Source organism: Callorhinus ursinus, unplaced genomic scaffold (genome assembly GCF_003265705.2).
Source record: "Callorhinus ursinus isolate GAN/ISIS: 27379988/994484 unplaced genomic scaffold, GSC_fseal_2.0 scaffold7, whole genome shotgun sequence".
Lineage (NCBI taxonomy): Eukaryota > Metazoa > Chordata > Mammalia > Carnivora > Otariidae > Callorhinus > Callorhinus ursinus.
The window spans coordinates 70,391,567-70,416,604 of NW_027397069.1; the positions used below are offsets into that span (position 1 = coordinate 70,391,567).

The window sequence follows — 25,038 nt, forward strand, 5'->3', positions numbered from 1 at the left end:
TACTTTTGTTTTCCTTGCCTGAGGACATATATATAGAAAAGTGTTGCTAAAGGTCAATGTCCAGGAGATTGCTGCCTTTTTTTTCCTTTTTCAAGTTTTTATTTAAATACAGTTAGTTAACATACAGTGTAATATTAGTTTCAGGTGTAGAATTTAGTGATTCATCCCCTACAACACCTAGTGCTCATCACAAGTGCCCTGGAATTCAGGTCTCACATTTAGGTCATTAATTCATTTTGAGTTTACTTTTCTGTATTATATAAGAAAGTAGTCCAGTTTCATTCTTTTGCAAGTGGCTTTCCAATTTTCCCAACATCTTTTTTGAAGAGACTTTTTCCCCATTGTATATTCTTGCCTCCTTTGCTATAAATTAATTGGCCATGTAAGTGTGGGATATTTCTCAGCTCTCTATTCTTTTTTTTATTATTATTAACATACAATGTATTATTTGTTTCAGGGGTACAGGTCTGTGATTCATCAGTTTTTTTTTAAATTATGTTATGTTAATCACCATATATTACATCATTAGTTTTTGATGCAGTGTTCCATGATTCATCGTCTGCGTACAACACCCAGTGCTCCATGCAGTACGTACCCTCCTTAATACCTATCACCAGGCTAACCCATCCCCCCACCCCCCTCCCCTCTAGAACCCTCAGTTTGTTTTACAGAGTCCATAGTCTCTCATGGTTCATCTCCCCCTCTGATTTCCCCCCCTTCATTTTTCCATTCCTGCTAGCTGCTGCTGTTTTTTTGTTTTTTTTGTTTTTTTTTAACATATAACGTATTATTTGTTTCAGAGGTATAGGTCTGTGATTCAACAGTCTTACACAATTCACAGTGCTCACCATAGCACATACCCTCCCCAATGTCTATCACCCAGCCACCCCATCCTCCCACAACCCCAACCCTCCAGCAACCCTCAATTTGTTTCCTGAGATTAAGAGTCTCTTATGGTTTGTCTCCCTCTCTGGTTTCATCTTGTTTCATTTTTTTCTCTCTTCCCCTATAATCCTCTACCTTGTTTCTTAAATTCCGCATATCAGTGAGATCATACTAAAATTGTCTTTCTCTGATTGACTTATTTCCCTTAGCATAATACCCTTTAGGTTCCATCCACATTGCTGCAAATGGCGAGATTTCATTTTTGATGGCTGCATAATATTCCATTGTGTATATATACTACATCTTCTTTATCCATTCATCTGTTGATGGACATCTAGGCTCTTTCCATAGTTTGGCTATTGTGGACATTGCTGCTATAAACATTGGGGTGCATGTGCCCCTTTGGATCCCTACATTTGTATCTTTGGTGTAAATATCCAGTAGTGCAATTGCTAGGTTGTAGGGTAGCTCTATTTTCAATTTTTTGAGGAAACTCCATACTGTTTTCCAGAGTGGCTGCACCAGCTTGCATTCCCACCAACAGTGTAGGAGGGTTCCCCCTTCTCCGCATCCTTGCCAACATCTGTTGTTTCCTGACTTGTTAATTTTAGCCATTCTGACTGGTGTGAGGTGGTATCTCATTGAGGTTTTGATTTGTATTTCCCTGATGCCAAGGGATGTTGAGCATCTTTTTATGTGTTTGTTGGTCATTTGTGCGTCTTCTTTGGAGAAATGTCTGTTCATGTCTTCTGCCCATTTCTTGATTGGATTATTTGTTCTTTGGGTGTTGAGTTTGATAAGTTCTTTATAGATTATGGATACTAGCCCTTTATCTGATATGTCATTTGCAAATACCTTCTCCCATTTTGTCAGTTGTTTTTTGGTTTTGTTGATTGTTTCCTTTGCTGTGCAGAAGCTTTTTTATTTAATGGATTCCCAATAGTTCATTTTTGCCCTTCCCTTGCCTTTGGAGATGTGTCTAGCAAGAAGTTGCTGCAGCTGAGGTCAAAGAGGTTGCTCCCTGTGTTCTCCTCAAGGATTTTGATGGATTCCTGTCTCACATTTAGGTCTTTCATCTGTTTTGAGTCTATTTTTGTGTATGGTGTAAGGAAACGGTCCAATTTCATTCTTCTGCATGTGGCTGTCCAATTTTCCCAATACCATTTGCTGAAGAGACTGTCTTTTTTCCATTAGACATTCTTTCCTGCTTTGTTGAAGATTAGTTGACCATAGAGTTGAGGGTCCATTTCTGAGTTCTCTACTCTGTTCCATTGATCTGTGTGTCTGTTTTTGTGCCAGTATCATACTGTCTTGATGATTACAGCTTTGTAATAGAGCTTGAAGTCCGGAATTGTGATGCTACCAGCTTTGCTTTTCTTTTTCTTTTTTCTTTTTTAAAGATTTTATTTATTCATGAGAGACAGAGAGAGAGGGAGAAGCAGGCTCCCCGTTGAGCAGGGAGCCCAATGTGGGACTCGATCCCAGGACCCTGGGATCATGACCTGAGCCGAAGGCAGACGCTTAACCAGCTGAGCCACTCAGGTGCCCCTTTGCTTTTCTTTTTCAACATTCCTTTGGCTATTAGGGGTCTTTTCTGGTTCCATACAAATTTTAGGATTTGTTCCAGTTCTGTGAAAAAAGTTGATGGTATTTTGACAGCTCTCTATTCTGTTCCATTGATCTATGTGTCTGTTTTTGTGCCAGTATCACACTGTTTTGATTATTATAGCTTTGTACTATATCTTGAAATCTGGGATTGTGATACCTCTGGCATTTTTCTTCTTAAGATTGCTTTGGCTACTTGGGATCTTTCGTGGTTCCATACTAATTTTAGAATTATTCTATTTCTATGAAAAATATTGTTATTTTGACAGGAATTGCATTGAGCCTATAGATTACTTGGGGTAGTATGGACATTTTAACAATATTAATTTTTCCAATCCATGAGTATGGAACGTTTTTCCATTTCTTTGTGTCTTCCTCAATTTCTTTCATGAGTGTTCTATAGTTCTATAGTTTCCTTTGCCTTTTTGGTTAGGTTTATTCCTAGGTATCTTATGGTTTTTGGTGCAATTGTAAATGGGATCGACTCCTTAATTTCTCTTTTTCCTGTTTCATTGTTAGTGTATAAAAATGCAACTGATTTCTGTGCATTGATTTTATATCCTGCCACTTTGCTGAATTCCTATATGAGTTCTAGCAAGTTTGGGGTGGAATCTTTTCCACATAGAGTATCATATCTGTGAAGAATGAGAGTTTGACTTCTTCTTTGCCAATTTGGGTGTCTTTTATTTCTTTTCATTGTCTGATTGCTGAGGCTAAGATTTCTAATACTATGTTGAACAACAGTTGTGTTCCTGACCGTAGGGGAAAAGCTCAGTTTTTCCCAATTGAGAATGATATTCACTGTGGGCTCTTTGTATATGGCTTTTGTGATATTGAGGTATGTTCCTTCTATCCCTACACTTTGAAGAGTTTTAATCAAGAAATGATGCTGTACTTTGTCAAGTGCTTTATCTCTACTGAGAGGATCATATGGTTCTTGTTCTTTCTTTTATTAATGTAGTGCATCACATTGATTGATTTGCAGACACTGAACCATCCTTGCAACCCAGGAATAAATCCCATTTGGTCATGGTGAATAATCCTTTTAATGTACTGTTGGATTCTATTGGCTAGTATCTTGGTGAGAATTTTTGCATCCATGTTCATCAGGGATATTGGTGTGTAGTTCTCCTTTATGGTGGGGTCTTTGGTTTTGGGATCAAGGTAATGTTGGCCTCATGGAGTTTGGAAGTTTTCCTTCCATTTCTCTTTTTTGAAAGAGCTTCACAAGAATAGGTATTAATTCTTCTTTAAATATTTGGTAGAATTCCCCTGGCAAGCCATCTGGCCCTGGACTCTTGTTTATTGGGAGATTTTTGATTAGTTTCAATTTCCTTGCTGGTTATGGTTCTGTTCAGGTTTTCTATTTTTTCCTGTTTCAGTTTTGGTAGTTTGTGTTTCTAGGAATGCATCCATTTCTTCCAGATTGCCTAATTTGTTGGCATATAGTTGCTCATAATATGTTCTTATAATTATTTGTATTTCTTTGGTGTTGGTTGTGATCTCTCCTCTTTTATTCATGATTTTATTTATTTGTGTCCTTTCTCTTTTCTTTTTGATAAGCCTGGCCAGGGGTTTATAAATCTTACTAAATCTTTCAAAGAACCAGCTCCTAGTTTTGTTGATCTGTTCTACTGTTCTTTTGGTTTCTATTTCATTGATTTCTGCTCTAATCTTCTGATTATCTGATTATCTTCTATCTGATTATCATCTATCTATCTATCTAATTATCTTCTGATGATCTCCAATATGTCTTCTTTTATTATTTCTCTTCTCCTGCTGGATTTAGGCTATATTTGCTGTTCTTTTTCTAGCTCCTTTAAGTGTAAGGTTAGGTTGTGTATTTGAGACGTTTCTTGTTTCTTGAGAAAGGCCTGTATATACTTCCCTCTTACGACCGCCTTTGCTGCAGTCCAATGGTGTTGAACAGTTGTGTTTTCATTTGTTTCCATAAATTTTCTAAATTCTTCCTTAATGTCCTGGTTAACCCATTCATTCTTTAGTAGGATGTTCTTTAGCTTTCACGTATTTGAGTTCTTTCCGACTTTCCTCTTATGATTGAGTTCAAGTTTCAAAGCATTGTGGTCTGAAAATATGTAGGGAATGATCCCAATCTTTTTGTACCAGTTGAGACCTGATTTGTGGCCCAGTATGTGATCTATTCTGGAGAATGTTCCATGTGCACTTGAGAAGAATGTGTATTCTGTTGCTTTAGGATGGAATGCTTTGAATATATCTGTGAATTCCATCTGGTCCAGTTTGTCATTCAAAGCCCTTGTTTCCTTGTTGATCTAATGCTTAGATGATCTATCCATTGCAGTGAGTGGGGTGTTGAAGTCCCTTACTATTATTTTATTATTATAATGTGTTTCTTTCATTTTGTTATTGACTGGTTTATATAATTGGCTACTCTCATGTTGGGGGCATAAATATTTGCAATTGTTATATCTTCTTGTGTATAGACCCTTTAATTATGATGTAGTGTCCTTCCTCATCTTTTATTATAGTCTTTGGTTTAAAATCTAATTTGTCTGATATAAGGATTGCTACCTCAGATTTCTTTTGATGCCCATTAGCATGATAAATGGTTTTAGACCCCCTCACTTTCAATCAGGAGGTGTCTTTGGGTCTAAAATGAGTCTTGTAGACAGCATATGGACAGGTCTTGTTTTTTTGTTTGTTTGTTTTTAGTTTTTTTGTTTGTTTTTTTATCCAATCTGATTCCTCCTTTTGATTGGAGCATTTAGTCCATTTACATTCAGAGTAATTATTGAAGATATGAATTTGGTGCCATTGTATTACCTGTAAAGTCACTGTTTCTGTATACTGTCTCTGTTCCTTTCTGGTCTATGTTACTTTTGGGCTTTCTCTTTGCTTAAAGGATCCCCTTTAATATTTCTTGCAGGGCTGGTTTAGTGATCACAAATTCTTTTAGTTTCTGTTTGTCCTGGAAGCTTTTTATCTCTCCTATTTTGAATGACCCTTTCTGGATAAAGTATTCTTGGCTGCATATTTTTCTCATTTAGTACCCTGAATATATCATGCCAGTCCTTTCTGGCCTGGCAGATCTCTGTGGATAGGTCTGCTGCCAGTCTGATGTTTCTACCCTTTTAGGTTATGGACCTCTTGTCCCAAGCTGCTTTCAGGATTTTCTCTTTGTCTCTGAGATTTCAAGTTTCACTATTATATGTTGAGGTGTTGAGCTATTTTTATTAATTTTGAAGGGGATTCTCTGTGCCTCCTGGATTTTGATGCCTGTTTCCTTTCCCAGATTAGGAAGTTCTCCACTATAATTTGCTCCAATATACCTTCTGCCCCCCTCCTTTCCTCTTCTTGGATTCTAATTGTTCTAACATTGTTTCTCTTTATGGTATCACTTATCTCTCAAATTCTCCCCTCATGATCCAGTAGTTGTTTATCTCTTTTTCTCAGCTTCTTTATTCTCCATCATTTTGTCTTCTATATCACTAATTCTTTCTTTTGCCTCATTTATCCTCGCAGTTAGAGCCTCCATTTTTTATTGCATCTCATTAATAGCTTTTTTGATTTTGACTTGATTAGATTTTAGTTCTTTTATTTCTCCAGAAAGGGATTCTCTAGTGTCTACTATGCTTTTTTTTCAAGCCCAGCTAGTATCTTTGTAACCACTATTCTGAACTCTAGTTCTGATATCTTATTTACATCCATACTGATTAGGTCCCTGGCAGTCAGTACTGCTCCTTGTTCTCTTTTTTTTTTCTTGTTCTCTTTTTTGAGGTGAGTTTTTCTGTCTTGTCATTCTTGCAGAATGTGGTAGCTTTTCTATTTGTAGAGTTTCAGCTAATCTTTTCTCAGATCTCTGATTGAGTTCGCAGGTGTTCAGAATGATTTGATAGCTATCTAGCTGAATTCCTGGGACAAGACAATACTAAGATCTTCTACTCCTCTGTTATCTTGGACTATCTCCTCCATGTATTTTTTAATTTCTTATTTGATTTCTTCATTGACCCAGTGGCTGTTTAGTGCCATATTGTTTAGTCTCCACATGTTTGTGCTTTTTCTGTTTTTTTTCCTTGTAATTGATGTCTAGCTTCATTCATACCAGTTGTAGTCAAAAAAGATGCTTGGTATGATTTTAATCTTCTGAAATTTATTTAGGCTTCTTTTGTGGCCCAACATGATGTATCCTGGAGAATGTTCCATGTGCACTTGAAAAGAATGTGTATTCTGTTGTTTTTGGATGGTATTTTCTGTATATGTCAAGTCCATCTGGTCTAATGTGTTGTTCAAAGACGCTGTTTCCTTACTCATTTTCTACCTGGATGATCTATTCATTGATATGAGTGGGGTGTTATAGTCCCCTACTATTTATCATATTGCTATCAAGTTTTCCCTTTGTGTCTATTAATATTTGCTTTATTTAGGTGCTCCTATGTTGGGTACATAGATAACTACAATTATATCCTCTTGTTTATTGATCTCTTTATCATTGCTGGTCCATTCTTCTGCATCCTCTAATCTACCTTCAATTCCCTCTAGTGTATTCTTTATTTCAATTATTGTATTTTTTTTCTAGTTTTTTTTTTTTTGTATTCTTCAACCCTGATTCGTTCTTTTTTTTATATTTTCTTTGTTGAAGGTCTCACTGAGTTTATCCACTCTTTTCTCTAGTCTGGTAAACATCTTTATGACCATTACTTTAAACCCTTTATCAGGTAGGTTGGTTATCTGTTTTGTTTAGTTCTTTCTCTTTTTTAGGTTTTTGTCTTGTTCTTTCATATTCCTCTGTCTTCTCATTTTACTTGGTTCTCTGTGTTTGTTTTTATGAATTAGGGAGAACAGCTGCTTCTCCTAAACTTAAGGAAATGGTCTTGTGTATGGTTGTCCCTTATGTAGACTATGTGTGCCTGGTCACTTTGGCTGCCTGGCTGGAGCTGTGCCTGGCGTGGGATGGGATTCCCAAGGCATTCTTTGCTAGAGCTACCCTGGTGGGATGGCCTGAGCTGAACTAGGCATGTAAGAGGATGTTCCTAAGTCTCTCTATGCTGAGGGTGTCCTGGAAGGACAGCTGAAGCTGAAGTGCGTATAAGCTGGCTGTCCTTGGGTACTCCACACAGGGAGCACCCTGACAGGTAGCTGGTGCAAATGCAGGCTCAAGCTATAGGTTCCTAGGCTTTCTGTGTAGGGTGGTTGGAGCTGAGGTGTGTATGGCCCAAGGGGTTCTCAGGGCACTCTGCTCAGGGTATACCCTGGTGAGTGGTGCAGAACCAAACTGGTGTGGGCCAGGAGTGTTCTGGGGTGCTTTGCTCCTGTGTCACCTTGGTGTGATGGCTGGCATTGTAGTGAGTGCTGACCTGGGTTGTCCCGGTGTGTGCCATGCTGGAGCCACCTTGGTAGGACAGTTGGGCTGATGTGGGCTAGGGGCCTAGGGCTCACTGAGGTTGTAGACTGGCTAGGGTACCCAAAGTATTCTCCCATCTACACTATCAAGGTGGAAAGGGAACAAACTGTGGCACTCAGCAGTCCCTCCAACCTAGAGTTTTCTAGCAGCTCCCCACACTATTTGTCAGAGTTTTAGGGTTGGCTCTTTTATATTCTAGTTGCTCTTTTAAACTGTGGCTTTTTTTTTTCCCCCCACACAAACGATGGTACTCATTAGCCCTTCTAACTTGGAGAGAGTTCTAGGGGCTCCTCTGCTGTTTGGGAGGGTTCTGGGGCTGGTTCCTTTATATTCTAGTTACCTTTTTAGACTGTGGCTTTTTTCCTGCACCCCAGGGCAGATGAATCCACTCATGGTCCTTAAGTACTGCTGTTGCTCCCCACTGCAGTTTGCAGTGTCAGGGGTGGGGATTCTTTTTCGTACTGTGTCTCCATCTTTTGTGGTGCAGAAGCTATTCAGTCAGCCCTCCGGAGGAATTCCTATGTAAATAGGTGTAAATTTGGTGTGTCTATGAAGGAGGTCTGAGTTGAGAGTCTTCCTGTGTCACCGTCTTGGAACAGACCTTCCAAGTTTTCTCTTCTTCCTTCCACCCACCCCTAAAGTGCCACACCAAGACAGCTACTAATGCAGGAGATTGATTTGATTTGACCCAAGAGCAGCTTTGACTGTAGAGGGGGAGAAGGTATTCTGCCAGTGATGTGTGCCATCTTATACTTTTGCAGAATGAATCTTATTCCCAGAACTGTAAGTGGAAATTTTCCCATTTCTGCCCCATCTGTCTCCAGCCTTTCATATGTATTCTGCAGCAGTGGTCAAACAAATGTCTTTTACTCTGCTCTTTCTGGGTAATGAAGAAATTTCCCTTTTCAGAGTATATCAGTATAACATTCTACTCATAACCTGGATCATTTTATTCTCTGAAAAGTGTAAATTATTCACTTCCTTCTCCAAATTTCTTAATATTTTTAAGTCATCCCAAGAAATGGAACTCTGACCTTCAACAACTGCAAAGCTAAACACTGAGGCAATAGGAATGTTTTCTATAGTGACTCAAGTTTAATATCAAGTTCTGGTTATAAACGAACAAAAACCTTTCTTTAATTCACTGAGCATCTTCTTCCCCATCCTGCTCTCTCATGATCCAAAATCTTAAGTGCTCTTTTTTTGAAAGTTTAAGGTTTTTCATATGTACTACCTGGTGCCACTTTGAAGTGAGTATTTAATTCCAGGAGTCATTAAATTACTGAATTACTTCATTTTGTGGAATAACTCTCCTGAAGAGTCGTTCAAAAAAATGTTCACTGAGCGAATACCATATTTTGGGCATGTTTCTGGGTGTTTAGGATTCATCAGTAAAGTCAACAATGAGACCTACTCTCTCAGAGCTTCCATTGTAGGAAACAAAAATATACAGTAGTGCCTGTTGTTTGTTAGAAGGTAATAACTGCTATGAAAGTATGTATGTAGATGAGGGTAAGGAGGTTCACAACACTGCAGAAGCTGCATGTAACCTTCATTTTTAATTTTAACTTTTTATTTATTATACGAAGTGGGGAACTGATTCCTGTAAGACTTTGTTACTTATACCTGATCACACATTAAAAAAAAAAAAAAGATGAGTGATTTAGCCTGAGTTCTTGTTTCTAATAGGATGTTCCTTTCATTAAATAAGTCTGTCCCATTACTATGATTAAAGTCCCAGATGTGCATCAGATTAAAAGTCTTGCATGTTCCAAGTGAAAATCTAAGCGGCATTTACTGGGCAAAAAAATATGTTAAAAAGATTTGTTTTAGTGATAAGAGAGGTAAATTTTATAAAGCTTTAAACAAATTTCTTTATAGAGAACTGCCATGTCAGGTTGTGAAACTGGTTTCACTCTTCTTCCTTCTGTGTTATATTTTCTAGAGTGGAAACTGAAATGTGAAATGCTGAGAAAATGACGTTTTGTGGGTTTTGTCACTAACTGGTAGGTCCCTTTGAACTTACAAATGACTGTTGTTTCCTTCTTTTAGTTTAGCTACTTGGAGAAGCTTCTGTTGGTTCATGGAGCTTGGAATCATTTTCGAGTGACGAAATGCATATTGTATTGTTTCTACAAAAATGTAGTGTTATACATTATTGAGGTAAGAAAAGAGATACACCTGCTTTCATGGAAAAGTTAGGTCTTTCTTTGACATCAGGCTTGGTAGTTTAGGGTTTTTTTCCCCCATATTTGTATCACTTAAATTACCATTACATAATTCTGTTTTAGGTTTTCACTCTAAGTTATTGAGTAAATTTGAATCTTCTAACCCCACCATCCTGACTTAAAAAATACTTGTTAAGCCTTTAATTTGGCTATGGAAATATATTTTTAAATATTTTATTTTGAAATAATTATAGATTCAAAGGAAGTTACAAAAATATTTTTAGGAGGTCCTGTGAAACATTCACCCAATTTTCCCTAAAGAACACCTTGAATAACTCCAGGACAATACCAAAACCAGGATATAACCGACAGAGTTTTTTCATATTTCACCAGCTTTACACATACTTGTGTGTGTGATTCTGTGTACTTTTATACACACGTAGATTGATGTAAACACCATAGAAATCAAGGCAGAGGCCTCTTGCCCTCCCCAACCCTCCCCCAATGATATAGACCTGTTCCCTCACCACAAGGATCCCCCTCATGCTATCCCTTTATAGCCACATCCATCCCTAACCCCTGACAGTGACTAATCTGTTCCCTATCCTGGTAAGTTTGTTCTTTCAAGAATGTTATGAAAGTGGAATCATGTAGTATATAACCTTTTGAGATCGGATTTTTTCAGTCAGTATAATTCCCTTGAGATCGATACAAGTTATTCCCTGTATCATTTGTTCCCTTACCATAACATTTATCATCCACCTGTTGAAGAGCATTTGTGTGTAGGTTTTGTGCAAACACAAGTTTTCACTTATTTAGGACAAATATCCAAGAGTACAATTGCTGGATCATATGGGAAGTGTATGTTTAGTTTTAAAAGAAACTCCCAACTATTTTCCAGAGGGACTTTACCATTTTCAGTTCCCACCAGCAAAGCATCTGTTATCTTGTTTCTCTGGATCTTTACCAGCACTTGATGTTATCACTATTTTTTTAGCCATTCTGATAGATGGGTAGTGATACGTCATTGTGGTTTTAAACTGCATTTCCGTAGGGGCTAATGATGTTGAACATCTTCTCATGTACTTTGCTATCTTCATATCTTCTTCAGTGAAATGTGTCTTCATATTTTTTTGTCCATTTTCTAATTGAATTGTTTTCTCACTCTTAAGTTTTGAGTTCACATATTTTAGATGTTAGTCCTCTGGCAGGTAAGTAGTTTGCAAATATTTTCTTCCAGTCTGTATCATGTTGTCTTGTCGTCTCAATAGTCTTTCAGAGTACAAAAGTTTTTAATTTTGATGTGGTCTGATTTATATATTTTCCTTTTATGGATCATGCCTTTGGTTCTATGTCAAAAAACTCTTTGCCTAGCTCTAGATTCCAAAGATTTTCCTCTATGTAGTTCTCTAAAAGTGTTTTACACTTAATGTCATGGTTCATTTTCAGTTAATTTTTGTGTGCAGTGGAGGGTTTAGATTGTCTAGTTATTTTGCCTATGTAGATCCAATTACTTCAGTACTATTTAATGAAAAGGTTATCCTTCCATTAAATTGATTTTCCCCCTTTGTCAAAAATCAGCTGGGCAAATAATGAAGAAATAGAAAATATGAATAGACTATAGTAAGGAGATGAGATCAGTAATCAAACACCTCCCTGGAAAATTATACCAATCATTCAAAGAAAAATTAACACCAATCTTCCTCAAACTCTTCCAAAAAGTAACACTTACAAACTCGTGTCAAAGAGGGATAGCCTCTAAATCCATCCATGCTGTTGCAAATGGTGGAATCTCATACTTTCATTGGAGATATACATATATATATATGTGAGTGTATGTAACCTCATTATCCATTCTTCTATTGATGAACACCTAGGTTGCTTCCATATTTTTGCTATTGTAAATAATGCTGCAATAAACATAGAGGGGCATAGATCTTTTTGAATTAGGAGGTCTCCTTTCTTTGGCTGGGCCATTTACAAATATTATTAGTTGCAGATGCTACAATTTGCTGAAGCCATAGACAAAATCATTCTGAACCTTTACAACTCAGTATCATTCTTTACTGAAGCAATGCATTATTGGACAATGAGGTCTAAATATTTCATTGAAATTATTTTTTGATAGAGACAGTACAGTAACAAAGAATGAAATAAAAATTCTAAAATAAATGGACTGGCTTTCTGTTAGGCTCAAATACTCAAGCTTGATTTTATTTACATTTTGGTAAAATCCCATTTGATGACATGGAAAAAAAATGATAAAGTACTTCAGTGAATGGAAACACTTAGGTCAATATAAAACTTCTTGAACTTTCTTCTCTTTCAGCTTTGGTTTGCCTTTGTTAATGGATTTTCTGGGCAGATTATATTTGAACATTGGTGCATAAGCTTGTACAATGTGGTAAGCATTCTCCATCTTTATTTGATAGCATGCTGTTTATGTCTGGGAAGTGTATCTAAGTCAATCATCTGCACATAGCAGGCAGCACAAATACATCTTTAGAGCCTTTGTTGCTGCAACACATCTTGCAGAAGCCCATACTCTCCACACATGGTTTCAATCATAGGAGATCATTCTATAGCAACTACATTAAATTTCTATACAATGCATTTTGATAATATGTCCAAAACCTCCTTACTATATGCCTGTACAATGTTTTTAGGCTTTTAAGCCAAGTAATTATTATCGAACTCTACTTCTTTCCATTCTACTTAATACATATAATACATTTATTTATATCTGTGTATGTGGGTGTGTGTTTATAGTGTAGTTCCCCAGCCTTTTAAACCTCCTGGTAGAAAATTTGTCCTTTTGTAAATATTTTAACCCTGTGTTTGTAGGAAATGATGAATTTTGATATGAAGTCCTATAATAAATAAACAGAATCTTCTGAAACTAACAATCCCACACCATTACTTAACTCATTTTAAATTAAACTAGAAATAAACAGTATGGTTAAATGGTTTTTTAATTCACCTTTAAATTTTTTGTTTGTTTATTATTCCAGTTTAAAGATTAGAGGTCAGGGAAACCTAGCATAAAAATTAGGCTCCCAGTGAATATATCATGACCTTTCTTTTGTACTGCATTATCATAACATATTAGAATCTGGATATGCTGTGCCTTAATCCATAACATTCTGTCTTCTAGGAGCTTGAATTCTGAAACAGCACAGACAAGTCATTGAGTGTCCAATAATATAAAAATGTCTAGTGCTATGAATAGTTACAGTTGTGTACCTGTCAATTCTAGACCTATTTGCCTAGAGCACTATATCAGTGAACCTGTGGTCATACACATATTTGTCTCTACCAGGCTTTTGGTCGCAGATGACAATACTCAATTTTTTTTTTTTAAGTTTCATTACAGACTGGGCTGGCAGAATCTGTGTGTGAGAAAATTCACTATGAATGCATAGGCCACAGATATTGGTCAATAGAATTTTATTTATATATATATATATATATATATATATATATATATATATATGCAGTAAATGATGGCTTCAGTGGGAAACTTAAAATTGTGGACATTTTAGGATAATATGATGACTTAATATCCCCTGACTTATTAAATCTTATCTCATTACATATATATTTTACAGATGGGAGAAAGATGAAGCCTAGGACATCAAATAGTTACTGGCCATAAGAGAGCTAGATTGCTTATTTAATAACTACATTTAAATAGGTATTCATACTGTTTCTGGAGGTCCTGCATTATTTCTGCTTCTGCCCATGCATGACTAACTGCTATAGGAATTACCCTCCTACCAGAAATAACCTACAGTTTCAGCCAAAATATATAAAACAATGGTTTTCAAAAATTAAACAAAAGGCTGCTCATGGCTGTGATCCTTGAGAGAAGGACTATTTCCAAGCCACAGTGCAAGAAGATGGAGGCAAAAGAAAGCCCAGGTGTCTTAATGAGTTGAAGACACAGAGGTTGGAGCTCAGTGGGCCCAGGTAGCTAGAATGTCAAAGAGGAAACTGTACTGAGAGAGAGACAGAAAGAATGACTGAAGATCTATAGAGAGCCCCCTTGAGACTTTGGTTCTAGTTTGTGTATGCATGAGAAAAATCTACCCAAAGCTAGGGAAAGAACTACCAGAAAGCATTAGGATGAATTCTTGGAGTTAATTCAGGGCTAGGAATAACTAGTTACATATGATATTGGGAAAACTTAATCAAGTTACACTTTTAAAAATAAGGATAAATTAGACCTATAATAAACACTATTTTGGGCCCATCATAAGAAAACTTAAAAGCAACCTTAAAAAAACCATCAAACTAATTTGCAAGTCACTTACCTGCAAATCAGACACAGGCAAACAATATTTAAAGAGCTGAGCTGTCCTTCAACAGGTGATGGATAAAGAAGATGTGGTTCATATATACAATGGAATATTACTCAGCCATCAGAAAGGATGAAAACCCACCATTTGCATCGACATGGATGGAACTGGAGGGGATGATGCTAAGTGAAATAAGTCAAGCAGAGGAAGTCAATTATCAGATGGTTTCACTCATATGTGGAACATAAGGAATAGCATGGAGGACCACAGGGGAAGGGAGGGAAAACTAAATGGGAAGGAATCAGAGAGGGAGATAAACCATGAGAGACTCTGGACTCCAGGAACCAAACTGAGGGTTACAGAAGGGAGCGGAGTGGGGGGATGGGGTAATCGGGTGATAGGTATTAAGGAGGGCACATGTGGTGATGAGCACTGGGTGTTATATGCAATTAATGAATTGTTGAACACTACATCAAAAACTAATGATGTACTATATGTTGGCTAATTGAACATAATAAAAAATAAAAATACATAAAAAAGAAAAAAAAGAAATGGAGGCTAAGGGGGCTCCAAAGCCACAGAAAATATCTAATATATACAAATAAAGAACAAAATTAAGTACTCAAGAACACAGAATTCATAGTTGTGCATCCAATAAAAGATATCGGTCATGCAAGAAATAGGAAAATAAGATCCATAATGTGAAAAATAAGTCAATGAGAGCAGATATAAAAATTATTGTTGGAAAGAGTAGGTAAGAACTTAAAACAGGTATTTTAAATCTTATAAACATGTGCAAGAATATAAAGGAAGAAATGAACATAATGAGAAAAACAGAAGATATAGAAAAGAACCAAATAGAACCTTATGATGAAAAATACAATAGAAAATGGACATTTTTCTGGATGGTATTAAGAGCAAATTAGAAACTTCAGAAATAGGATCAGTAAATATGAAGACATAGCAATTATAGAAGCACAGAGAGAAAAATCAGAAAAACACACAAATGTTCTTCTTAACCTAATTGTTGCAAATCTGTGACCAAGAGAATAATCTTTAAATCAACCAGGTAAATATTATGTATAGAAAATAAATGTAGGAGTAAAAGCAGATTTCTCATTGAAAACCATGCAGGGCAGAAGACAATGGAATATCTTTAAAGATCTTAAAGAAAGAAAAATCCATTAACCCCAAATTCTATATCCAGCTAAAATGTCTTTTGCAAATAAACCAAGAAAATAGAAAATTTATCACCAGAAGACCTATAATACTTGAAATGTTAAAGGAAGCTCTTCAAACAAAAGGAAAAGTATACCAGGATGAAATTTGGATCTATCCAAAGAAATAAAGAGGAACAGAAATGTTAATTATATGGGAATTAATAAAAGACTTACCCTTTTCCCCTCATTTTCAGTCATGATGACAGATAACTGTTAAAGCAAAATTAATTATGTATTCTGGGATTTGTCATTAATTTAGAATAAAAATGTCTGATAAGTATAGCACAAAGAATGGGAGGAGGGATTTGAGAGTGTACTATTATTTGAATTTTGTGATACATTGCATATATATATATATATATATATATACTGTAAACCTTAAAGAACTAAAACCCCCAAAAGTTATGGCTAATGAATAATGGAGATAAAATCTTAATATTTCAATTACTTCAAAAGAAGTCAGTAAATAAGGTAGAGAGGAAGATGAAATGCAACAAATAGAAAAAATAGGAAGATGGGAGATTTAAATCCAACCACATTTATAATTACACTGAAATGTAAGTGGTCTAAATATTTAATTAAAAGGCAGATATTGTCAGATTGGATTAACAAAATCAAAACCTACTTCAAATATAAAGGCACAGGTAGGTAAAAAGGAAAAGGATGGGAAAAGATTTACTTTGTAAACAATAATTTTAAAAAAAAAGCCAAAGTGGCTATATTAATAACAGAAATAATAGCCTTCAGAAAAATAAATATGGCTAGTGATGAAGATTGATATTTCTTAATTATAAAGTGTTAACTTGTTGATAACACAGAATTCTATGTAAGAATAACATAGCTTATTAGAAACTAATTAGAAATGAAGCAGATATTGATATAATTAAATGGCAAGTTAAGTAAATCAACTCTTCCATTCAGAGACTTAAACTCTCTTTAATGAACAGGGTCTGGGTGTCCTAGCCAACCTACCACCTCCACGAGCCCTGGGACCCCAATCTACACCAGCACCAGCCATTGGTTTCTGATGAGCACTAAGTGCTTCTATGAAAAACCTACAGCTAACATGATACCTAATGGCAAAGCCTGTTCCCTTAAGATGAAGAACAGGAGAAGAATGTGTGTTCTTACCACTTCTATTCAACATCATCCTTAGGTCCTAGCCAGTGTAATAAGACCAAAAAAAAAAAAAAAGGATTGACAAAGAATAATGCTTGCTTTAGTTGCTGTCAACATTCTGTATAAAATTCTAGAAAATCTACATAGGTCATATGTTGTGTTAGATTGTTATAATAAAGGTCCCCCAATTTGTCCATGCCCTTCTGTATCCACATTTTTGGTGTACCCACTCACACTGACTCTGAGTTTGGTCATGTGATCGATTTAGCCAATGAGATAACAGCAGATACAAGAAGCCCAAAGATGTGAAAAATGCTTGCTCATTGAAGCTTGCACCATCTTGTTGCTCTTTGTGAAGAATCCCTGGTTAAACTGTCATAGAAACAGAAACAATATGGAGCAGAAATATGTCACTTCTATCTTCCTGCTATTTTCCTCTCATTTTCTCTCCCCTCTCCTCCTTTCCCCTTCTTTCTCCTTTTTTAACTTCTCCCTTACTTCACCATTTTTTTTCTATTATTATACCTACTATTACAAGGTTCCCTCCTTGACAAGGTCCAGAGGGAACTTGGATCTTAAAGGATCATGTATTTTTCATTTAATATGGTTGCTAGCATAATGATTGTTAGTAAAATATTTGAAGAGTAAATGAGTAGGAAACATCCCTTTGTTTCTGATAATAATTATCAAGATAAAGAATTCTTGTGTATTTTTTTTAATCTAACATTCACAACACTATTTACTGAGTAACTACTACCTGCCAAGACCTGGCAAGTGAACTAGCTTATAAAACCAACTGGTTCTTATGAGGGATACAGATATCATTATTGGTAGATATATTGGTCAGTACCATGCCTATTATTTAAATATCTAGATATTCAATTTATTTTTATGCTCATTAAATAGAAGAAATTTATTCATTTTATGCTCATAAAGCAACATTTACAGTTTCAAATCAATCAGAAAATTTAAGTCATGATTTGTTAAATGTGTTTGAATCTATGTGACTCATTAATATCGTCTTTGTAAATAATTTTTGTTTTTAAATAGCATAAGACTTACCAGAATATGCAAAAACAGTTCTGTGTACCCTTCAACCAGTTTCCCCCATAATGATATCTTAATAGTTGTAATACATTATCAAAGTCAGGAAACTGACATTGCTACAATATTAACTCCATTACAGACTAAAAGTTCTTTTTACTAAATCCTTGTTTTCTATGTAGATTTTCACTTCATTACCCCCTTTTACTCTGGGGATCTTTGAACAGTGTTGCAGTCAGAAGAGCCTGCTTACACATCCACAGCTCTACAGGATTTCTCAGGCAGGGAATACTTTCAACACAAAGGTAAACAGAAGACTTATTGCAGGCCTTTCATCTCAACACCAAAGTTACCTTTGGTCTTTTCCTTTTCTGATGCTTAAAAAAATAATTTACAAACCAAGGGATGCAGCCCTGTGCAATCATTTACCTTGTAGTTTAGTTTATCCAGGAAATTGAGGTTTAAATAATAATATGTGGGGAAGAGAAGCCTTAAAGAGAAAGAAGCAAGGCACCATGTATGGTCCCACAAATTGTGCACTGAGCAGCTTCAGGAGGCATGTTGTGCAATGGGGCAGTCCTGGAAAATACTTTTCTTCATCTTTTTAGATGAGACAAGTGATTCTTTTGGAATGATTTCTTCCTGGGATCATGGAGTTGAGATTTAACAGGGGAATTAAAGGGATTTTATAGGCCATAAGAGTAAACCTAATTGCATCTCAATCATTAGTGAAGCTTTAAAAAAATATAGACACCTGCAAGTATCTTTTCAAATTAGTGTTTTTGTTTTCTTTGGCTAAATACCCAGTAGTGCCATACTAGATCACATTATCATTATATTTTTAACTTTTTGAGGAACTTCTATACTGTTTTCCATAGTGGGTGTAGCAATTTGCATTCCTACCAACAGTACACAAGGGTTCCTTTTTCTCTACATTCTTACCAACACTTGTTATTTCTTGTATTTTTTATTTCAGCCATTTTGACAGGTGTAAACTGATATTTCATTGTGGTTTTAATTTACATTTCCATGATGATTGATGTTGAGCATCTTTTGATGTGTCAGTTAATCATCTGTTAGGTCTTCTTTGGAAAAACGTCTATTCAGGTCCTCTGCCCATTTTAAATCACATTGTTTTGGGGTTTTTTTGGTTATTGTTTATATTGTTCTTTATATATTTTGTTCTTTATATATTTTGCATATTAATCCCTATGCACTCCTGTATTTATTGCATCATCTGCAATAGCCAAAATATGGAAGTAACCCAAGTGTCCACCAATAGATGAATGGATAAAGAAGATGTGGTATATACATATATACAATGGAATGTTACTCAGCAATAAAAGGAATGAAATATTGCCATTTGCAATAACATGGATGGACTTAGAGGGTATAATGCTAATTGAAATAAGTTAGAGAAAGACAAGTACCATATGATTTCACTCATATGTGGAATTTAAGAAACAAACAAGTGAACAACAACAACAAAAAGAGTAAAAAAGTAGACTCTTAAAAACAGGGAACAAACTGGTGTTGCCAGATGAGAGCTGGATAGGAGGATGGGTGAAATAAAAGGAATCAAGAGCACACTTATCATGATGAGCACTGAGTAATGTTTAGAATTATTAAATCATTATATTGTGTGCCTGAAACTAATATAACACTGAATGTTAATTTTACTTTGATAAAAAAAATATAGACACCTGGAAAAAACATGGGCCTTTTAAATATATTGCTTCATGGCTCAGAATATGGTCTATCTTATAAATATTTTATCTTTGTACAGAATGATTAAATTAGGTCAAATTCTTATTTTCTGTCCATTTATTCTATCAATTATGGAAAGGAACTAAAATCTCCCAACTGAAAGTATAGATTCATCTCTATCTTTTTGACGTTCTATCAGTTTTGCTTCACATACTTTGAAGTACTGTTATTAGGTGTATAGATGTTTAGGATTGTTACATTGTCTTGATTGATCGCTTTTTCACTAAGAAATTACCTTTTTAAAATCTGTTTTGTCTGATACTAGCATGACCACTTCAGCTTTTTTAACTGTTTCTGTATCTTTTTCCATCCCTATAACCTATTTGTGTCTTCATACTTAAAGTGTATTTCTTATAGGCAGTTTATAGTCTTGCTTTGTTATCCAATCTGATAATATCTGTCTTTATACTGAGTGTTTACAGCATTTATATTTAATGTGTTTATTGATGTGTTTTGGTGTAAACTTACCATCTTTCTATATATTTTCCATTTTTCCTAATAAAATTTGTTTCCTTGTTTTCTGTTCTGATTTCTTTTGGAATAATTTTTGTGAATTCTATTTCATCTCCTTGTTGGCTTCTTAGGTTTCTTCTTTTTTTAAGAATTTGTTTAGGTTTTATACATCTTCAGGTTAGTATAGTCGATCTTCAAGTGATATACTAATTCACACCACAGTATAAAAAACTTAATGGTACACTTCCATATCTCTCCTTCTGACTTTTGGACTGTCATACATGTTACTTTTACATATGTTAAAAACCCCATACTATATTCACATTTGTGTTTGAACATTTTTAAAAGTGATTTAAATAGCAAAATAAATACTTTTGGGTTTTTTTTAAGATTTTTGTTTATTTGTCAGAGAGAGACTGAACAAGCAGGTGGAGCGGCAGGCAGAGAGAGAAGCAAGTTACCTGATGCAGGACTCGATCCCAGAACCCTGGGATCATGACCTGAGCCAAAGGCAGACGCTCAACCAACTGAGCCACCCAGGTGTCACAGCAAGAGAAACACTTAAATCTTTACCCATATATTTATTATTTCCAGTGATCTATCCTTTGTGTAGATTCACATTATTATTTGTTGTAATTTCCTTTCTGCCTGAAGGACTTCCTTTAAAATTTCTTGTAGTGCTAATCTGCTGGTGATGAACTCTTTCAGCTTTTATATATCTCAAAAAAATCTTCATTTTACTTTTACTTTTTAAAAATTTTTTATTGTTATGTTAATCACCATACACCATTAGTTTTTTATGTAGTGTTCCATGATTCATTGTTTGTGCATAACACCCAGTGCTCCATGCAGAACGTGCCCTATTTAATACCCATCACCAGGCTAACCCATCCCCCCAAACCTGTTTGTTTTTCAGAGTCCATTGTCTCTCATGGTTCGTCTCCCCCTCTGACTTACTCCCCTTCATTCTTCCCCTCCTGCTATCTTTTTTTTTCTTAACATATATTGCATTATTTGTTTCAGAAGTACTGTGATTCAACAGTCCTGCACAATTCACAGCACTCACCATAGCACATACCCTCCCCAATGTCTATCACCCAGCCACCTCATCTCTCCCACCCTCCACCACTCCAGCAACCCTCAGTTTGTTTCCCAAGGTTAAAAATTCCTCATATCAGCGAGGTCATATGATACATGTCTTTCTCTGATTGATTTATTTCACTCAGCATAACACCCTCCAGTTCCATCCATGTCGTTGCAAATGGCAAGATCTCATTCCTTTTTATGGCTGCATAATATTCCATTGTGTATATATACCACCTCTTCTTTATCCATTCATCTGTCGATGGACATCTTGGCTCTTTCCACAGTTTGGCTATTGTGGATATTGCTGCTATAAACATTGGGGTGCACGTACCCCTTCGGATCCCTACATTTGTACCTTTGGGGTAAATACCCAGTAGTGCAATTGCTAGATCAGATGGTAGCTCTATTTTCAACCTTTTGAGGAGTCACCATACTGTTTTCCAGAGTAGTTGTACAAGCTTGCATTCCCACCAACAGTGTAGGAGGGTTCCCCTTTCTCCACATCCCCGCCAACATCTGTCATTTCCTGACTTGTTAATTCTAGCCATTCTGACTGGTGTGAGGTGGTATGTCATTGAGGTTTTGATTTGGATTTCCCTGATGCCGGGCGATGTTGAGCACTTTTTCATGTGTCTGTTGGCCATTTGGATGTCTTCTTTGGAAAAATGTCTGTTCATGTCTTCTGCCCGTTCCTTGATTGGATTATTTGTTCTTTGGGTGTTGAGTTTGATAAGTTCTTTATAGATTTTGGATACTAGCCTTTTATCTGATATGTCATTTGCAAATATTTTCTCCCATTCTGTCGGTTGTCTTTTGGTTCTGTGGACTGTTTCTTTTGCTGTGCAAAAGCTTTTTATCTTGATGAAATCCCAATAGTTCATTTTTGCCCTTGCTTCCCTTGCCTTTGGCGATGTTTCTAGGAAGAAGTTGCTGCGGCTGAGGTCGAAGAGGTTGCTACCTGTGTTCTCCTTTAGGATTTTGATGGACTCCTGTCTCACGTTTAGGTCTTTCAACCATTTGGAGTCTATTTTTGTGTGTGGTGTAAGAAAATGGTCCAGTTTCATTCTTCTGCATGTGGCTGTCCAATTTTCCCAACACCATTTGTTGAAGAGACTGTCTTTATTCCACTGGACATTCTTTCCTGCTTTGTCGAAGATTAGTTGACCATAGAGTTGAGGTCCCTTTCTGGGCTCTCTCTTCTGTTCCATTGATCTATGTGTCTGTTTTTGTGCCAGTACCATACTGTCTTGATGATGACAGCTTTGTAATAGAGCTGGAAGTCCGGAATTGTGATGCCGCCAGCTTTGCTTTTCTTTTTCAATATTCCTCTGGCTATTTGGGGTCTCTTCCGGTTCCATACAAATTTTAGGATTATTTGTTCCATTTCTTTGAAAAAAGTGGATGGTATTTTGATGGGGATTGCATTGAATGTGTAGATTGCTCTAGGTAGCATTGACATCTTCACAATGTTTGTTCTTCCAATCCATGAGCATGGAACGTTTTTCCATTTCTTTGTGTCTTCCTCAATTTCTTTCATGAGTATTTTATAGTTTTCTGAGTACAGATCCTTTGCCTCTTTGGTTAGGTTTATTCCTAGGTATCTTACGGTTTTGGGTGCAATTGTAAATGGGATCGACTCCTTGATTTGTCTCTCTTCTGCCTTGTTGTTGGTGTATAGGAATGCCACTGATTTCTGTGCATTGATTTTATATCGTTCTACTTTACTGAATTCCTGTATGAGTTCTAGCAGTTTTGGGATGGAGTCTTTTGGGTTTTCACATACAGAATCATATCATCTGCAAAGAGTGAGAGTTTGACTTCTTCTTTGCTGATTTGGATGCCTTTGATTTCTTTTTGTTGTCTGATTGCTGAGGCTAGGACTTCTAATACTATGTTGAATAGCAGTGGTGAGAGTGGACATCCCTGCCGCGTTCCTGACCTTAGGGAAAAAGCTCTCCGCTTTTCCCCATTGAGAATGATATTCGCTGTAGGTTTTTCATAGATGGCTTTTATGATATTGAGGTATGTACCCTCTATCCCTATACTCTGAAGAGTTTTGACCAAGAAAGGATGCTGTACTTTGTCAAATGCTTTTTCTGCATCTATTGAGAGGATCATATGACTTTTTCTTTCTTTTGTTAATGTATTGTATCATGTTGATTGATTTGCGGATGTTGAACCAACCTTGCAGCCCAGGGATAAATCCCACTTGGTCATGGTGAATAATCCTTTTAATGTACTGTTGGATCCTATTGGCTAGTATTTTGGTGAGAATTTTTGCATCCATGTTCATCAAGGATATTGGTCTGTAATTCTCCTTTTTGATGGGGTCCTTGTCTGGTTTGGAGATCAAGGTAATGGTCGCCTCATAAAATGAGTTTGGAAGTTTTCCTTCCATTTCTATTTTTTGGAACAGTTTCAGGAGAATAGGTATTAATTCTTCTTGAAATGTCTGATAGAATTCCCCTGGGAAGCCGTCTGGCCCTGGGCTTTTGTTTCTTGGGAGATTTTTGATGACTGCTTCAATTTCCTTAGTGGTTATAGGTCTGTTCAGGTTTTCTGTTTCTTCCTGGTTCAGTTTTGGTAGTTGATACCTCTCTAGGAATGCACCCATTTCTTCCAGGTTATCTAATTTGCTGGCATAGAGTTGCTCATAATATGTTCTTATAATTGTTTTTATTTCTTTGGTGTTGGTTGTGATCTCTCCTCTTTCATTCATGATTTTGTTGATTTGGGTCATTTCTCTTTTCTTTTTGATAAGTCTGGCCAGGGGTTTATCAATCTTGTTAATTCTTTCAAAGAACCATCTCCTACTTTCGTTGATATGTTCTACTGTTCTTTTGGTTTCTATTTCATTGATTTCTGCTCTGATCTTTATTATTTCTCTTCTCCCGCTGGGTTTAGGCTTTATTTGCTGTTCTTTCTCTAGCTCCTTTAGGTGTAGGGTTAGGTTGTGTATTTGAGACCTTTCTTGTTTCTTGAGAAAGGCTTGTATTGCTATATACTTTCCTCTCAGGACTGCCTTTGCTGTATCCCAAAGATTTTGAACAGTTGTGTTTTCATTTTTATTGGTTTCCATGAATTTTTTTAATTCTTCAATTTCCTGGTTGACCCATTCATTCTTCAGTAGGATGCTCTTTAGCCTCCATGTATTTGAGTTCTTTCCGACTTTCCTCTTGTGATTCAGTTCTAGTTTCAAAGCACTGTGGTCTGAAAATATGCAAGGAATAATCCCAATCTTTTGATATCGGTTGAGACCTGATTTGTGACCTAGGATGTGATCAATTCTAGAGAATGTTCCATGGGCACTAGAGAAGAATGTGTATTCCATTGCTTTGGGATGGTATGTTCTGAATATGTCTGTGAAGTCCATTTGGTCCAGTGTTTCATTTAAAGTCTTTATTTCCTTGTTGATCTTTGGCTTAGATGATCTGTCCATTTCAGTCAGGGGGGTGTTAAAGTCCCCCACTATTATTGTATGGTTGTCAATGTGTTTCTTTGCTTTTGTTATTAATTGCCTTATAAAAGTGGCTGCTCCCATGTTAGGGGCATAGATATTTACTACTGTTAGATCTTCTTGTTGGATAGACCCTTTAAGTAAGATATAGTGTCCTTCTTCATCTCTTATTACAGTCTTTGTTTTAAAATCTAATTTGTCTGATATAAGAATTGCCACCCCAGCTTTCTTTTGGTGTCCATTAGCATGGTAAATGGTTTTCCATCCCCTCACTTTCAATCTGGGGGTGTCTTTGGGTCTAAAATGAGTCTCTTGCAGACAGCATATTGATGGGTCTTGTTTTTTAATCCAATTTGATAGCCTGTGTCTTTTGATTGGGGCATTTAGCCATTTACATTCAGGGTAACTATTGAAAGGTATGAATTTAGTGCCATTGTACTGCCTGTAAGGTGACTGTGACTGTATATTGTCTGTGTTCCTTTCTGATCTATGCTGCTTTTAGGCTCTCTCTTTGCTTAGAGGACCCCTTTCAATATTTCTTTTAGGGCTGGTTTTG

General features: G+C 36.2%; 1 protein-coding gene across 2 annotated transcripts in view; it reads left to right on the top strand.

Moving 5' to 3' along the window:
- LOC112826479 (phospholipid-transporting ATPase IB-like) overlaps positions 1-25,038 on the top strand; it is a 201,985-nt gene that overhangs the window by 106,867 nt on the left and 70,080 nt on the right. For both annotated transcript variants that reach the window (XM_025874613.2, XM_073894758.1), the window contains 3 exons: positions 9,923-10,033; positions 12,368-12,442; positions 17,902-18,024. In XM_025874613.2, the coding sequence (XP_025730398.1) occupies positions 9,923-10,033; positions 12,368-12,442; positions 17,902-18,024 (309 nt within the window). The remainder of the gene's footprint in view (positions 1-9,922; positions 10,034-12,367; positions 12,443-17,901; positions 18,025-25,038) is intronic.